Source organism: Sciurus carolinensis, chromosome 2, assembly GCF_902686445.1.
Source record: "Sciurus carolinensis chromosome 2, mSciCar1.2, whole genome shotgun sequence".
NCBI classification, from domain to species: Eukaryota; Metazoa; Chordata; class Mammalia; order Rodentia; family Sciuridae; genus Sciurus; species Sciurus carolinensis.
Genome location: NC_062214.1, coordinates 23,303,118 through 23,321,134, shown reverse-complemented (window position 1 = coordinate 23,321,134; position 18,017 = coordinate 23,303,118). Strand labels below are relative to the sequence as shown.

At 40.8% G+C, this 18,017-nt stretch overlaps 1 protein-coding gene across 2 annotated transcripts in view; it reads left to right on the top strand.

Moving 5' to 3' along the window:
* The window catches only part of Asip (agouti signaling protein), a 111,703-nt gene extending 94,860 nt beyond the window's left edge, over positions 1–16,843 (top strand). The window contains exons 2-4 of one of the 2 annotated variants that reach the window (XM_047542297.1): positions 8,691–8,860; positions 10,315–10,379; positions 16,633–16,843. In XM_047542297.1, the coding sequence (XP_047398253.1) occupies positions 8,701–8,860; positions 10,315–10,379; positions 16,633–16,809 (402 nt within the window). In that variant the 5' untranslated portion in view covers positions 8,691–8,700 and the 3' untranslated portion in view covers positions 16,810–16,843. Of the gene's footprint in view, positions 1–8,513; positions 8,861–10,314; positions 10,380–16,632 lie in introns of those variants that run through there. The other variant, XM_047542296.1, reaches the window with a different exon arrangement.
* The last annotated feature ends 1,174 nt before the right edge of the window (positions 16,844–18,017 follow it).

Genomic DNA, 18,017 nt, shown 5'->3' with positions numbered 1-18,017 from the left:
TTTATGTAACCTCCTCCTTGTGTAAAACTATATTTTCTTCTTTTTTGCGGTACTGGGGATCCAACTCAGGGCCTCTACCAGCTGAGCTATCTCCCCAGACCCATTTTTTTCTATTTTTAAAAATTGCAGGTAAAATTGAAGTTCTCTTTACCATCCAACTCCAATTCCCACCCCTTCTCTTTGTCCTTTTCTCTGAATTTACCTTTCTCCTCTTTTTCCTTTTCTGCCTGTTTTCTCCTAATTCTAAACTCTAGTGAGTACATTTTGTATACCTGTTCTAAATACCTTTATTTATTTATTTACTTATTTATTTATTTATGTATTTATTTATTTTAGAAAAGACTAATTTAAATTGCTATTTACTTCATATGGCTCTAGATTACTTTTGGGATACATATCTGGTTCTCAAGACAGGTTTGTCATTCCAGTATAAAAGTTGTGATTATTACACTATATGGCACCTTTTCTTGTATAATATACCTTTTAAATCACCTCTGATGGCTTATCTAGAATTCGAAGAAATTTTAAGCAACCTGCAGCATCAGAATGAATTTATGGCCTCTTGAGTTTGGCACAATTCTGATTATGCCAGCTAGGAATTAAAATCATTTTAAATTATAAGTCCTATTATTTAGGCCACATATTATTTTTTACCAAATACGTCACAATCCTTACTAGATTTGGTTACAACTCATTATCTATTTCAGAAATCAGGACCATTCAACAGAATGTGTTGCAGACTTTCTGAAGGTGATGCTGTTCTTTTGGAATCACATGGAGCCAGAGTTAGAAGAGGACTTAAAAATCTAATTCAAATTCTTTCTTCTATAGACAAAGAAAAAGACACCCATCAAGAAAAAGTAACTTGCCAGAAGCTACACAATAAGTTAGCAGCAGGGCTGAATCTAGAACCCAAGTGTCCAGATGCTGGTCCATTTTGTCCCCTGCTTCACTGGAATGTCTGAATGCCTGGAGTCCTGGTTAGACAGCTACAGGCGATAGCTACAAGTACTCTCATTATTATATAACTTACTGCCAAAATTTGCTGAGTATAACTTAATGTTTCCCTCAATGCACAAACCTCTTCACAGCCACCATGACATGTCATCCAGAGTTAACTTTCTCAATACTGTAATCAGGGTGGGCTTCATGAGTGAGCAACTTACGTAGTCACATAGGGTCCATGTTTAAAGGGCCTCAAGCTTGGTTTAATGCTTTCTGTCACCATATTGAAATTCTTAATTTTTTAGCAATTTTTTTTCATTTTTCAAAGGGAATGGCAAATTAGGTAGCCTGCCTATAACTTATACCCTGGGAGATAGAAATAAGGAAGTTTCTTCCATTCCTCTTCCCTAATCCAGAGGACAAGTTGTATGTAAGTTTTCTTGTGGTGGCCAACTCAGTTTTTTTGTTTTGTTTTTTTGGGGTACCAGGGATTAAATCCAGGGGTGCTTAACACATCCCCAGCCCTTTTTATTTTTATTTTGACAGGGTCTCGCTAAGTGGCTTAGAACCTAAGTTTCTATGGCTTGCTTTGAACTTGCAATCTTCCTGCCTCAGCACCCCCAACTGCTGGGATCACAAGCATGCACCACCACGCCTGGCTGAAGTCAACTCGTTATTCATAGTTAAAGGGATGAGACGAATTCGCTTTGAGATCAAATACGGGTTTCTTATTGGTAACTGGAATCTGTGCTGCCACAGTTGTCAACTTGAATGTGATAATGACAGTAGCAAAATCCCCTAGGTGGGCCTCCGGGCTAGGGCAGACAAGATTTTAAAAGCCAGGAAAGAGGATGAGGCTGAAGAGCCTGGTGAGGCCAGGCTGGGAAAAGTCTCGAGGGCCTGAAGTGTTGGAGTTGCCTCATCCCAGAGCGGGCAGCCATGAGGCTCCTAGCGGAGTGGACCAGCTCCTTGATGTGCCTGCCTTACAGAGACCAGCTCTGTATTTCAGCAGAGATTGCAGACAATTCCCAAGCCACTGCAGTGGGCTGAGGGAACCTTGGGGACTGTGGCTGTGGGTACTGAGGAGTGGAGGAGTGAGGAGGAGACAAGCTTCCCACTTTGAGAAATGAGTCCTTTTGAAGTCAGAGAACCTTATGACAACTGAGCCCCAAACACATAACAGGAGAAAAACTTGGAAAATAAAAGAACTGCAGTCACTGCTCCAGACTGAGGAGCTTCATGAGGTTTGTTTTAAGGAAAGAAAGGCCATTTCCCACATATCGAAGAGGAAAAAAGAGACATTTTAAGGGACTGGGGCTGTAGCTCAGTGGTAAAACACTTGCCTAGCATGGGCAAGGCCCTGGGTTTGACCTGCAGCACTGCCAAATAAATAAGATAAAAATAAAAGTGATAAAAAATTAAAGATTACTAGTCTCTATCAAATTTATGTCTTACTCATTTTATGGAAAAGACTAAAATTTTGAAGCATTACATCCTTGCGCTACCTGAGTAGAGTTTCTAAGTTTTACACTGTTCAAAATTTTCATAAATAAAATTTTTTTTGCTGTGAAAAAAAAAAGAGAGTCCCACAAATCAAGTATGACTCCCATTTAGTTTTTTAAAATCCTTTGAGGATAGTCAAGTAGCATTCAGTATTTTATTTCTGTCATCCTTTGTTTTTTATTACAAAGTAGTGTCATGCTTATTTTAAAAATACAAAGTGCTTATTTCTACTTCATTCCTTGACCTCAATTCTGTTCCTAAGGGATAATTAAATTATTAATGGATACTCTTCCAGACATTTCATTTTACATACGCAAACATATTTGAGAATGTTTTGATATTTGTTCACAAAATGGGATGTGATGTTTATATATTTCAATTTGTTTCAATGTTGTATTTATTTAATATCTTCTAAACCAGCACCAGTCTAGAACGATGTGCTCCTTTCAACAAGACACTCCCCTCCGTAGAACTGAACTACTAGTTGCACACAAGAAAACCAACATCCCCTGCCCTTGTGTGTCTGATCCTAGATGAATACCCTCAACTTTATGCCTTGGATAATAGGAATGTAACATACGAAGAGGTGTTTCCTATTGGGGAGGCTGAGGTAGGAGAAGTTCAAGGCTAACTTAGAGGCTGAGGTAGGAGAAGTTCAAGGCTAACTTAGAGAAACCCTGCTTCAAAAAATAAAAAGGGAGGCTAGGGATATAGCTCATTTGGCAGAGTGCTTGCCTCTCAAGTACAAGATCCTGGGTTCAATTCACAGCACAGCAAAATAAATAAATAAACAAAAAATAAAAAGGGCTGGTGGTGCAGTTCAGGGGTACACCACCCCTGAGTTCGATCCCCAGGTCCAAATACGAAGAAGAAAGAAGGGAGAATGAGAAGGAGGAGGAAGAGGAAAAGAAGGAGGAGGAAAAAGCAGCACTTTCAGTTTAGCTCTGAGTGACTAAACCCTGTTCTCTATGTCTTCCACACTTGAGGAGCAAAAGACCCAAACATCTGGCCTCCACCTTCATTTCCATGCTTCTTAAATTGGAGGGACAGTCCTTATAGTCCAGGATTAAAATAAAAACTGTATGAGTTTAAGAGAAAATATGTAATGTCAAGATATAACTTCTATAAACATATATAGGTATAAAATATAGTTAACTATATTAATTATTATATTTACACCAGGTACTTCACTGAGTCCTGGTCCTGTTTTAATTCCCAGAACACCCTGTATAGGAGATAGTATGATGTCACTTTTTATGGATGAAGAAACTAGGGTTTGGAATGGTTAAGTGACTTGCCCTTGAAATAAGTGAGGACATGCCATCTCAGAATAGGCAAATTGAGTCGAGTATGGTGGTCCACACCTGTAATCACAGTGACTTGGGAGGTTGAGGCAGGAGGATTGAAAGTTCAGCCTCAATAACTTAGTGAGGCCCTAAGCAACTTAATGAGAACCTGTCTGAAAATAAAAAATAAAATGGGCTTGGTATGTAGCTCAATTGTTAAGAAAAAGCACCCATAAGTTCAAAAAAAAAAAAAAAACCCACAAAATAGGCTAATTGGTGTATTGATAATTTCAAGCTGAAATCACTTGAGGAACTATAATTTCAGAAAGGGCTATTGGACCTGTCTTTTATTACATTCAGCAAACCATAAAGATTCTTTGTGGAATGATGTCCTTCACATACCAAGGCCAGAAAATAGCTTAATCACCAGAGACTGGTAATTGGGGGCGAGGGGGGGGGGGGGGAATTAACCTGAATAAACAAACTATGAAGTAAAACCTTGTCTTCCACTAGCTTTTTTACCCACCCCATACAACCCAAAAATTTACTGCCCAGTCCATATAGCTATTTGTCCTGTTATTACTTCACCAATTTATGGTTCTTTGTTTAAGAAGTATAAAAGCATTGTGCTTTAGGCATTTCTTTGGACTTCACTTTCTTATGAAGATCCCCACATACATGTAAATTTAATAAAATTGTTATGCTTTTCTCTTGCTAAACAATTTTGTATTAAATGTGTTCCTAGATCCAACCAAAGAGTCCACATAACAACTAAGAGGGAGTCAAGGGGCTTTCTCTCTCTCTCCCCTATACCCTCACATAGCTTGTAAGTAGTGAAGTCACGTATATCTGACTGCATTTGCAGTGCTGGGGATTGAACCCAGGGCCTTGTACTTGCGAGGCAGGCACTCTACCAACTGAGCTATATCCCCAGCCCAAGCCTGCATTCTTTCAGGGGCACCATCCTACTTTGTCTAATTGATGAGAATAACCCACAAGAACAATTGAAGAACAATAAAGTACTAAACAATACAGTATTGAGTTTAAGAACTAGAGGAGTTCAGAAAAGGGAGAACACTATTTGGACTGTCCTGGTGCTGAAAGAGAAGATATACTAAAGCTGGTATTCCAACTGGGCCCTGGAGGAAGGATGAGATATGATCTGGGTAGCTGAAAGATTGGATGTTGGTGAGGCCAGAGCAAAAGAGAGGGAGTCAATGTGAAACGTGTTCCACTGAGAGTGAGGAATGAACTGGGGTGAAGAGAAAATGGAAAATGAGGAATAATTTGAAGGGATATAAAGATGAGGAAAAGATAAGTCAAAGATGGAGACCAACATTCTTTCCTTGGGAAGAGATGGTCACTGAACAAAGACAGAACATACGATGGAGCCAGATCATGCACATATTTAATGTCTGCAAAGTCAACTGTATGTACTTTGTGGGTGAGTGAAGCCAGAAGAGGAGTAATTTAAATAGTATAGATAATTCTGCTCAACATCTCATCTCGACAGTATCTGCTCTGGAGTGAGGAGAACTGAGAGCTGGGATCTGCTATTCCCTCAACCAGTCTCAGTTCCTGTCACATTGTGAAAGTCTTCTGCTATGCAGATCATGATCCTGATGTTCAAAGAAAAGAAATTTTTCATGCAATAAAAACTCTAAAAGTAAATCAACTACTTATTCTGCTGCAAAATGAAAGGAGTAGGAGGAGAAAGAGGAGAGAAGGAAAGGGCCTCAGTTGTGAGAAGAACAGCCATCATTTGCCATGCTGGAGAAACTTTGTACTCAGTGCAATTTTTTCCTTGGAGTCTGACTTTAGTCCTAAACCACCTGGTAAGATACACCACAGTGCAATTTGCAAAGGAAGGTATCCTTAAGAATGTCTTGGGTTGAGAGTCAAAGAAAACCCATACTAGTCTAAAACAAAAAGGATAATAATTGGCTTATCTAACTGTTAAGTCCAGATAGAAGGTGATCTTCGGGCAAGTTCTGATTCAGTGGCTTAATAGTTTACCAAGGTTCTTTTTCACTATCTGCCCAGTTCATCTTCCACTGCCAGCTTCATCCTAAAACTGGCTCCATTTGTAAAATGACTGCCAGCACTGGCCAAACTGCTGGCTTTATAGTACATATTCAGGGAAAGAGAGTTTCCTCAATCAGAAAAAGGCCTGGGCTTCCTCTGATTAGACCATCTTTAGTCAGATGCCATGCCTGAACCAATACTGGAGAGGATGGGATGGGATTATCCTACTTGTCATGGAGAAATCAAGGCCTTACCTGGAGATGGGGGTTAGGTCACTGTCACTCAAAATGCACATCTAAGATTTCCTCTTATGGGGAAGATAACAGCTGATGCTAAGGAGACAACGATTTTTTTTTGTGTTTGTAAGTAGAGAAGATGAGGAGCTTAGTTTGGTACATAAACATTTATTCAGCCAACATTTTGAGTTACTGCTCTGGACTGGTCACTGTGTCAATCCAGGTCACAAAAATGAACAGAACATGTGCTCTTCTTTTTTTATCAAGTAAGAGAGACAAACACATAAACAATATGATGAGGGCTTTGTTAGAGGACAGAAAAACATCTAAGAAGCCAAAGATGGAGCAAATAATTATGCCTCAGTCCCCAGACTTATTTTTAAAATATTTTATCGAAGAGAAATTAATATTTAAAAAAGTATTTTTAGTAGAGTGTTTGCCTCGCAAGCACGAGGCCCTTGGTTCAATCCCCAGCACCGCAAAAAAAAAAAAAAAAAAAAAAAAAAGTATTTTTAGTTGTCAGTGGATCTTTTTTTTTTTAATTGTATCAGTGGATCTTTATTTATTTATATGTGGTGCCGAGAATCAAACCCAGTGCCTCATACATGCTAGGCAAGCACTCTACCACTGAGACACAACTCCAGCCTCAGACTTTTTTTGATATAGGTTTATTTCATTTAATTATTGTTATTAGGGGTTAGAAACCTCAGAGATCAAACTGCCCAGTGCTGGAAACCACAGGGCTTCAGAAGAAATTTTAGGCCTTAGACCCTGAGGAGATATGTTGTCCCCACACACAACCAAGGTATGAACTGCATGAAAAACCCCTCTATTGCCTTTCTAATTTACATATTGAGATTCTTCATGTTAGTGTTTTTTTTTTTTTTTTTTTTAAGTTGATGGGTTGTTTGTTTGGTAGCAGAGATTGAACTCAGGGGTGCTCAGTCACTAAGTCACATCCCCAGCAATTTTTATATTTTATTTATTTGGTACCAGGGATTGAACCCAAGGTACTTAATCACTGAGCCACATCCCTAGATCTTTTTTTCTTTCTTTCTTTGAGACAGGATCTTACTAAGTTTTTTAAGGCTTTGCTAAGTTTCTGAGGCTGGTTTTGAACTTGTGATCCTCCTGCCTCAGCCTCCTGAGCCACAGGAATTACAGGCTTGTGCCACCATGCCCACCTTTATATTTGATTTTGAGACAGGGTCTCAATAAATTGTTTAGGACCTAAGTGAAGTTTTGTTTCTTTTTTTGAAGAAAGAGTTCCCTGATAAATGAATACAAAACAATGATCTAGTCCAATATGCTCATTTTACAAAGAGCATCGTAACTTATAAAACAGAATGGGGGGGCTGGGGAGATAGCTCAGTTGGTAGAGTACTTGCTTGACAAGCACAAGGCCCTGGGTTCAATCCCTAGCACCACAAAAAAAAAAAAAAAAAAAAAAATCCAGAATGGGTTTGCCCAAGTCATGCATCTTATTAACAACTAAGCAAAGACAAGAACTCAGTGGTCCTGACTCTCAGGTCAGTGCCCATTCCGTCAACTCAATAGGCTTTCAGAAAGAAAATTAGTGACCAGTTATGATAGTCAGTACCCAATGATGAGAGAATCTGAAGAAATCAGAACTGAAATTAGGGTTGAAAAGAGTAGAGGATGGACTTCAAAAGGTTAGGACTGTCCCCTCCAACTTCCTAAAGCTTGGAATCAGGATGCAGGTGGCTCTTTGGGGCTTCTCCTGCAATGTAACAGACATGCAGAAAACTTGACTCCAACCAAGTTGAGGGCCAGGAGCAGTAGGCTAGAACCTGGCCAGACTGCTTTGCCCAGGGGTGGGTAAGACCTGCATGAGCAAAATGTTTTGTTTTCTTCTCTCCCACAGTAACTTATGGCTAGGATGGAGGGAACCTTGGAAAAGTAGTTCCAAACTTTTCCTAGACAAAAATGAAAATAGAGAAGTGGAGAGGGTGTTGGCAGGGGTGGGGGTAAGGGGTTCCACACTCAGAGAAAGCAAAGATGCTGCTGAAGCTCTTTGAAGATGATTGAGCCAAACCCAGGCATTAAGTGAAGAAATCCTCTCTGAGATCTATCTGCCTCCTTCAAAATTCAGCTAGCAAATAAATAAATCCACTTAGCTTATGGAGATGGGCTCATTCTCCTGACACAAATTGTACCTGCATTCATTCCCTCTGGGTGTGGGAATCTGTGAGAGACATACACACTTGTCTGAAGGAGTCATTTATCCCTGCATTGTGAACTATCTTATTAAACTTATTCTGTGCACCTTAGTAAAACCTCTGCCACAGTGAGGCACTACTGCAGGCCTTTCAACAACTCTTCCCAGGCCTAGGGACTCTTGGGACTATTGACTTTAAAAAAATAATAATAAAACAGAAACAGTACTCCGCCCTCTGGATAGCAGAGACCAACACAATGCATTCCTTTTCTTTTTGCTTCAATCTCCCTCCCTTCCTTGTTTTTCTCTTCCTTTCCGCATCTCTCCTGTTCTCTTTTCTTCCTACATCAATTCCCCTTCCCTGTCCTAAGTCTTGCTAGTCCTCTAGCTCTACTGGGACACTTGTGGAAGAGTCAGAACGCCAGCCCAAAGGAACACAAAGAAAGCAGGCAAGCACATTCTCTTGCCACTACCCCTGGGCCACTCTCTGCCAACCACCTTCTCTGTTCCACTCAGGCCTCTTGGGATGGATGTCACGCGTCTGCTTCTGGCCACCCTACTGGTCTTCCTATGCATCCTTGCTGCTTACAGTCACCTGGCACCTGAGGAGAAGCCCAGAGATGATGGGAGTCTCAGGAGCAACTCCTCCATGAACCTATTGGATTTCCCTTCTGTCTCTATTGTGGGTAAGTAGCCAGGGGTCCAGCCTCTGGTATCTGGCCTGTGAGAGGGGGCTTCAATGTCAAGCCTAGAGTTCTAATCCCCAATACCCCCCCCCAAAAAAAAGTCAAGCCTAGTCCCTAAATTGTTACCAAGATTCACTGTCATAGTCATGGATCCTTCTTGTTCATTCTGTGAAATAGTCCTAGGGCAACAAAGTGTCCTTTGAGTCCTTGGGTTTGGGAAAGCCCTGCATGCAGCCAATCTAAAATGTAGCTTAGCATGTTAGAGACTGAAAAATCCTAAAGTCAAGATGCTTGGTGAACTTTGTTTAACAGCATTTCTGAAAGTTAATGAATCCCAGAACTCCTATTAATGGTAACAAATTTTAGGAAATGCTGCAGAATATAACCAAGTCTGGGATAAACCAGTCCTGCCATGCCAGGGTTTAGAATTGCTGCCCAGGGGAAAATATGAGGGGCATTAGAACCTGGCATTGAAGATCTAGTTTGACTTCATCTGATAACAACAGACATGGGCTGGGGACGTAGCACAGTGGTAGAGAGTGTGCATAGCATGTTCAAGGCCCCAGGTTCAATCCTAACTGAAATAACTGACATACTATGAGGTGGGGGCTGTTTTTATTCATATTTCACAACTGAGGAAATTGAGGCTTATAAAAGTTAAGTAACTAGCATAAGATCAGACAGTTCTTAATTGGCAAAGCCAGAATTCAAACACAGATGAATTAGCTCAAAACTAATATTCTTTTATTGCTTTGTCTCTCACTAGGAAAAGAGGATATTCTAAACATATCAGGGGAATAAGGGCAGGGAAGGCAGGGAACATCAACATTGACTTATCACCTTTGATATGGCAGACCACTTTAAAAACATACCTCATTTATCCCGCAATATAGGTAATGCAGAACCCTTTTTGCAGATGAGAAAACTGAGTCTCAAGGAGGTTCATTATGTTACCTCACATGTTACATGGCAGGTTATATGGCTGTTACATGACAGAATCAGGATTCAAATCAGGTCTGCCTGGCTCCAAGCTGTGAGAAATGTAAAGTAGGTAACACAGTTGTATCCAGGTAGAAGATAGTGAGTTCATTTTCAGGGGTAACAGTATCTTTTACCTGCCAGGTGAAAGACTGCACCTGAGATGACTGAGTGGTGCAGGGCTAAAAAGGTCAAAAGAACAGGTCTCTCACGGATATCACGGGCAGATCCCAGGGCTTCCTCAGATTTCCTGTTTGCCTTCCTCAGAGTTCACTGCTTTCAGTTCCTGCCTCCAGGTCAGCAGCCAGGCTAACAAGAACCTGCTGGCTGAGTCCTACCATGTGATTCAACCGGCCAAGACCAACCCCTCCTCCTCCCCCTACCCTGAGAATTTCCAGAGACCCCTCTGTTCCTTCCATTTTACTGTAGTTCAGGGTCCCCAGAAACATCTGGCTTTGTTCCATCTCTCTTTGAAGCACTGAACAAGAAATCCAAAAAGATCAGCAGAAAAGAAGCAGAAAAGAGGACAAGATCTTCCAAGGTAGGCCTGGGAGTTTTCATTGTGGGAGTGGGATCATACTTAAAAGGGGAGGACCCTATATTAACCAAAGAACTGAAAGTTACCTAAAGGATTCTTAGTGTAGAGTCCTCAGGCTCCCCCCTACCCCCACAGAAGCCCAGGGAGAGGAAGTTCACTGACCAAAATAGCTTATCTACTAAAAAGCAGTTTCTGATACTGGTTTAGCTCCTTGTCTGAAAATTCACCATTGCTCAGCCTTTCCAAGGGGTTCAGAATCACTTCCACAACTGTTATGGGCACAAATTAAGAACAGACCGATCACCACTGAGAAGTCCAAATTTGAGAGTCTTTATTAAGCTGGCCAGCTGACTGTCTCACACAGTGCCCCAAAAAATGGCTATTGGGAGAACGGCCCCGACCACAGGGTTGTAGGGGTTCTTATACCAAAAACCACATCAATCATAAGTGTCTGTTGCTATGATTCAAAATTACAAACTAACATCATGAGATCATCAACAGAGGGGGAAGTGGGTTAAAACGACCCTTACCTAGGTACAAACTAAAGAATGGTTGCTAACATCCACACAATTACTGTTTATATGGTACATTGTTTAGGAGCAATAGGAATCAAAAGAGAGCAATTCTTTACTACATAGGAGTTGCCATTGTATATTATTAAACATGTCACACCAAGTAACTGATGATGGGCACAGAGGCGGGGTATTCCCATGGGAGAAGCTTATTTCCTGCATAACATGGAGTCTCAGAGCAAAAAGGAGTCTGTTTAGTCATCTCCCCCAGAGTCTGGCCTATAACATTCTCATGGAGCCACATCTGTCAGTCCATCACATTCCCCACTGGTTTTATGTACGTAATCAAATCATTGATTTATTAGTAGTGTATAGGTGATTATAGTGAGTGTGCAACACCATTAGCTTAACAGACTGGATTCTATCTCTAACATATTTAAGTCCAAATCTATTTGTCTACTTAAAGTTTTGAAATTCTGGTTTCCAATAATCAGGGCAGTGGCTCCTACAGCTGTGGAGCCCACTATACCTATTCCCACTAGGAGTGGAACTAAGACAGGGGCTGCTTGTTTAGCTATTAGTCCCATATGTTTTTTGTTTTTTTTTGTTTTTTGTTTTTTTTTTCCCCCTCTCTATCATACACCTGGGGAAAGATGTGAACAGTAACACAGAAATCATCCCATTTGGTAATCTCAAAAAGTTGAAGGGCCAAACATGGAGTTATTCCTGACATAGTCCAAGTAAGAGAAAAAACAAGATTAACATTTTTTCAGTCTTATCTTTAGATGGTGGTTGGGGTCTCTGAGGGATGTCCATTTTTCTGTTGTCTTAACTCAGATGAGATGAGTCCATGTTGTAAGGTCCGTGCCATTTCAGCCAGGTGTTAGTCCCGTCTGGAACAATTTGATGTAGACATAGTCTTCTGACTGACATGAGTGTTGGAAATCAGTGGTCTCTTGGGGCTGTTTCCCTCATAAGTTGAACCTGTTAGAGAGACTTAACAACAAGTTAGAACAGGAGCAGGTTCTTGGTAAGGGTAGAGGAAGGGCTCTGAAAGCATTAACGTTTTAATCTCTCAGAGGTCATTTGCCTCCAACTTTCTGGACCCAAACTGGCCCTTATTTTTGTGATTTAACCTAATTTACCTACCTATATTGACTGTCTTTTAAAAATTTTATTATTACCCCTCTAATTTTAGGAACTTTTTACTGCTATAAGGAAAAAGGGCGATAACCACTCTTGCTGCTTTGAGCTGAGAGGGGGCAATGAGGGGTGGGGCAAGCAGTAAAAAGTTCCTTTCTAGGGGTAAAAGTCTTGTTCTATGAAAGAAACAAAAAACCATGAGTACAAAATAAATAGCATCTGGAACATGCCAATGAATATCATGAAGCTGATGGAAATTAATAATCTCTTACCAGGAGGTGGAAGAGCAGAGAGGTTGTTCCCATAAAAAGGCCTAACAAAGCTTAACAAGGCTGGAGAGGATAAGGAGTTTTCAGGAATGTAATCTTAACACTGTCAGAGTTATCAAGAATGTAAACACAACATTTAGTTAAGTTACTCACTGTCATCTGATTTTTGTAAAATATCTTTTTATTGGCATGATCTCTTTGTTTAGTAGAGATCCCTTTACTTTTGTTACTTAGGGCTAGAGAATCATACCAGCAAACGTGGATTAAATCTACCTGTACCAGAGGTTAGGATGATCTGTAAGCCTTAAACTGACTAAAAACTTATAACTCTGGCAGTTTCTTTTGATAATTATCAGGCATTTTTGTCTAAGAATCTTTTTTGTTACCTCCAGTTTTATTTATTTTGGGAGCTAACACAAGTGTACATCTTCAGTTACATGAAAATAACTATTGTTTTGTTTTTAAAATGTCCAGGAATGACTGTGTTTTGGTTTTAACTGTTTTGCTAGGTGTTTAAGACCAAGCTTGTCAAATTGACCTTGTTCCTATCTGCTGTTAAGAGTCAACTGAGTTCCCACAGGGGTCACTCTTGGGGAACTTGAGAGCAGCTTCTTAGCTCCTTTAGTGCCATTCACCTGGTAGGGTCTCCTTGATGAGGTGCTTCCTTTGGAAGCATTAAGGATGGCTACCTTTCCCAAGGACCTTCCTCTGCAGCAGGTGCACTGATTGGCTTCTCATCCTCTAATGGTCTCATCAATCTCCCTGATTGGAAGGTTGTGTGGCCCAGAGTTGCAAAGTTCCTTAGAGAAGTTCTCTTGTTCCCTGTGTTTAGGCTGACTCTGAGGGCAAGAACCAAATACTGATTCTCTTGACCCCTTTGTCTTAATCTTAATCTTTAAGTCTTGATCTTAAACATCCAGCAAGTCAGTTTCACCAGTCATACAGTAAGAGTACTGGGTTTTAATGTCTATGACTTCACAGTCATTTACTGAATTTTATTAAATTGGGGATTATATTATCTGTCCCATAGGTGATGGCTTATTACCTCAAATTAATTTAGATTGTTTTTGAAGCAGTACCTCTGTAAAACATTAATCAGTCAACAGTTACAGAGTTTACAAGGAAAATACACAATGGAATTAACAACAGTAAAAACATATTTAGTTGTGTAATAGCTATCTTAAATTTTGACTGAGCTATATATTATATCCCCTGTTTGAGATTACAGTAATTTTACAACAACAACAACAAAAAAAATCTTTTGAATATAACTTTAAGTGAACTGAAGTCTGACTTGTTTTGGAGCCACTGTAACATGTAGTAAGGTGGGAGGCAGAACTTTATCTCAGGTAAGGCAGGGCTCTTCATAAATATATGAATGTTAGTTAACACAGTATGATATTACACTTAAAAGTATGAATCAAAGAAAGCTGAGAGAGCTTTTAATTTTTCTTTTGTGTAGTAAAGTGGCAAAATGTTTTCCTGTTTCATGATATTAACTTTTAAACAGATCAGACTCTCGTTATCTTTTAGAAATACATTCATATTTTTATCCCAGTGCAGAAGGTAACATAAAGTTCAGGTCCAGTTACAGAACACCAAATTATATAAATTAATCCCCAATAAAATTTCTTATTTTGATAAGTTTAAATTTACCATTACAACTTTAGGTTGGAAAACACCAGCTTGATAAAATGTTCTTTTAAACCTTTTAAAGACTTGTATACCTGGAAGATATGAACACATTTAATATATAGAAAGAGTAATAGAATCATAATTGAATTGATGTTTTTATATTAACCATGTTCAGCTTTTAAAGAAAATTTAGACTTTGTAATGTAGTACAATACTCTAAAATAACAGTTGCTGTTTAACCAGAATTGTACAAACCCTCAATTTTTTAAGACTAGTTGCTCTAGAGAATAAAACTTAACAGAACTTAACAGATAGTGTTAAGAGTAAATTAATATTTTAAGAATTATTGGTCATTTCAGCATATAGACTGAACTTTGGTTTATATCAGTACATTAATATTTGACCTTAGGAAAAACCTTGAATAGTTTTAACTGTTGTGTTACTTACAATTTACTCTTAATTAACATTTTTTAATCACTTAGACACTCTTGTTGTTTACTTATTTCCTACATAACATGGAGTCTCAGAGCAAAATGGAGTCTGTTTAGTCATTTCCCTTAGAATCTGGCCTATAACATTCTCATGGAGCCAGATCTGTCAGCCCATCACACAACCTTTGCCCTATCTGAGTTTCACCTACTTATTTCAAATCAAAACTTTTAAAAATATAAAATGATAATAGAATACTGGTATCACTATTACTAGAACAATGAGTGAAAATAAAACAGTGAAGTCTCACTGGATAATATTGTCAGCTAAATGCACTAAATCTGAGGCCTTAGCTCTGTGTTAAAAGGCAGATAGTGTTAAAGAAACATTAAGGACATATTAGCACCAAACTGAGCCTTTCAAGTTGAAAGAGATATTAAAAAGAATCCTTTCTCACTATATGATTTGGGTCATTTAATATTCATGTACCACCTGAAATCATTGCACCATAATACAGGTCCCCACACTTTGGGAAATACTGGATGTACACATTATTCCTGTTTTAATGTGCCTCCATTTATCACATCAACTGTAACCATAACAGAAGCAGTGGACTAGGTATTGCGAGGTAGAATCTGGCATACTGTGTGATCTTGATAAAATCTCTTCTTCTCTGGTCCTGTTTTGCTGACTGTAAAGGAATAAGCAGATTAGATGATTGACAGATAAGTATAATAGACTAATGTTATTTACTTGCTAGACAGTGGGAATATACAGTGAACAAAACAGAAACATCTCTGCTTTCATGAAGGTTACATCCTTGTGAGGAAAACAGGTGAACAGCAAGTAAATAGGGAAAATAAATTCAGATGATAAAGGCTGTGAAGAAATAAAAGCACAACGATGAAAGAATGAAGGGAAGACTAGTCAGAAAAGCTTTAAAGAAATAGCATTGAAAAAAATTAAATAATCTAGAGCAGCAATCTCTAATAAACAATGTGGACCATTTTCTAACAGTCACATTAGAAAAATAAGAAACAGTTGCAACTAATCTTAACTTAGCCTAAAGTATTTAAAATATTAACATTTCAACATGCAATCAATTCTAAGTTATTGAAATACTCATTTTTTTATGCCAAGTCTTTGAATTCTGGTGTAATAGATGATGCAGCACATCTCAATTTCAATGCTACATCTTCAACAAAGTGAAATGTGATACTGACAAAATAAACCTGTGTTTAATGACTAAAAATAATGTTTTTTACAATGCTTCCATTTTTAAATTAATTAAAATTAAATAAAATAGCCAGGGGTGGGGGCACACGCCTGTAATATCAACAACTCAAAAGGCTGAGGCAAGAGAATCGTAAATCAAGGGCCAGCCTTGGCAATTCAGCAAGACCCTCAGAAACTTTGCAAGCCCTTCTCAAAATTAAAATTAAAAAAAGAACTGGGGGTGTAGCTCAGTGATAAAGCACCCCTGGGTTCAATCCCCAATATCAAAAATAAAAATATAAAGGACTGGGAGGGGGAGAGTAGCTCAGTGGTAGAATGACCCTAGGTTTCATCCCCAGTACTTCAAAAAAAATTAATATAAAATTCAGTTCCTTAGTGCACAAGACACATTTCTGCACTGAGTAGTCACACGTGGCTGTGGCTACTTGTATTAGACAGTCAGCAAAAAGTGACCCCAGGCTAGAAAGTAGCAAGTTCAAAGATCCCACAGCAAAAACTCATTTGCTGGGTAGTCAGAGGTTTGAGGCTGGAGGCCAGAGGCCAGTGGGGATGCTCCAAGAACCCCGGCTGCTGGGCACACACCTGTAATCCCAGATACTAGTGAAGATGAGGCAGAAGGAAGGCGATTTGAGGAGACCAAGTCTCAAAATAAAAATAGAGTAGCCAGTGTAGCTCAGAGGCAGAGCGCTTGCCTAGCATAAGGGAGGCCCTGAGTTCATTCCAAGTGCATGGAGAAACTACGGGAAAGCTTTAAGCCAGGGTGGGATGTGATCTTAGGTCTTCCACAAGGTTCCTTTAGTGCCCTGGAGGATGGGGCCAGAGCGACAGCGGGGAGAAGATAGTGGCCTGAGGCAAGAGAATCGTAAATCAGGGGCCAGCCTTGGCCCCTGGCTCAGCCCTGTGAGCATGAGTGGAGCAGTGGGTGGAAGCTGGGCAGGGGTGTCTGGTCCGGGGCAGTCCGGAATCTTCAGGTGGAGACGATAAGCACAGCAAGCATGGACAGCTCCGGCAGCTCCCGCATTTCCCCTACAGAAAAAGGCTTCGATGAAGAAGGTGGCGCGGCCCCGGACCCCTCGGCCCGCACCCTGCGTGGCCACTCGTGATAGCTGCAAGTCGCCGGCGCCTGCCTGCTGCGACCCGTGCGTCTCCTGCCTGTGCCGCTTCTTCGGCAGCGTCTGCTCCTGTCGCGAGATCAATCGCAACTGCTGAGCTCGTCCACTCACAGCTTCCTACAGGGAAAGGCGAGGCGGTGGGGGCGGGCGGGCTTCCGGGCGGGGCTTGGGTGGGGCTTCCGGGGCTCAGGGGGCGCTTCGAGGGCGGGGCTCTAATAAAGTGTATTCTCCTGGGACGGCTGTGGGCGTGGCTCTGGGGTTGGGGCGGGGCTTTCAGGAGGTGGGACTTAAAGGAGTCCTCGGGCTTACGCTATAATTGGAATATAGCATAAGTAGGTTGCTCGAAGTTGTGTCTGTTTCTTTAAAGGACCAAAAAGCTCCCTTGGTCGAGCCTCCCACGCCGCGGAATGCGCAAGCGCTACTCTCCTGGGGTTGGGGAAGCCCAGTTAGCCCGGCCCACCGCTGCATTGCCCTATCTCTAAACCAGGGAACCCTGAGGTTGCCTCCAAAACCCGGGAATGCAGACCAGTCTGACAGAAAGGAGCCATCAAGGAGCCACCTTTCAGTCTTTCATCTTTTCTAGTTCTAAGGAGTTCTCCTCAATGCCCTCTCTCCCCACAACCCCTGAAAATATAAGAAATGTTAGAACTCCATGCACAGTCTCATCGGTCTGTTGGTTCTGCGGAGTTTGCCCATGAAGATGTTTGCTGTGGGTTTCAACGCCAGCGGGCTCTGGGCTGGGGGCCTTAGAGTCTTAGGAGGCTCCCAAAGGTGCCCCTGGAGCCCACTCCCCCCCCCCTCTCTCTCTCTCTCTCTCTCTCTCTCTCTCACGAGGTATTGAGGCTCGGGAGGAGTTTCTTCCACCCACGGCAAAATAAATATTAATGTTGATCCCCAGGCATTTCTAACTCTGATAGCCCAGAGTTTGGGCTCTCGAGTAGAAAGCGATTCCCCACCCCAGCTCTATCAGCAGGCACAGAGGCAGTGGGCCTGGGCTTGGCGTGTATTCGACAATCATTGTGCTCAATTATCAGGGTGCTTGTTGCCACAAAGTGTTTCAAGCTAGTCCTTGAAATTCCAGACTCTCAAGACTGCGAGAAATTGAGGTGCAGCTGTTTAACCTCGGGACTGCATAGGCTCCAGTGTACTGTTTTCGAATCCAAAAAAAAAAAAAAAAAGAACTTGGAGGACTCTTCCGGGAGGGTTCGAACATTTTAATTTTATTATGCATGTGCGTAATGGAGGATAAAATGGAGGGCTGCAGCAGCCTATAAGCAAGGGGAATATGTAATATGATTGCATGCC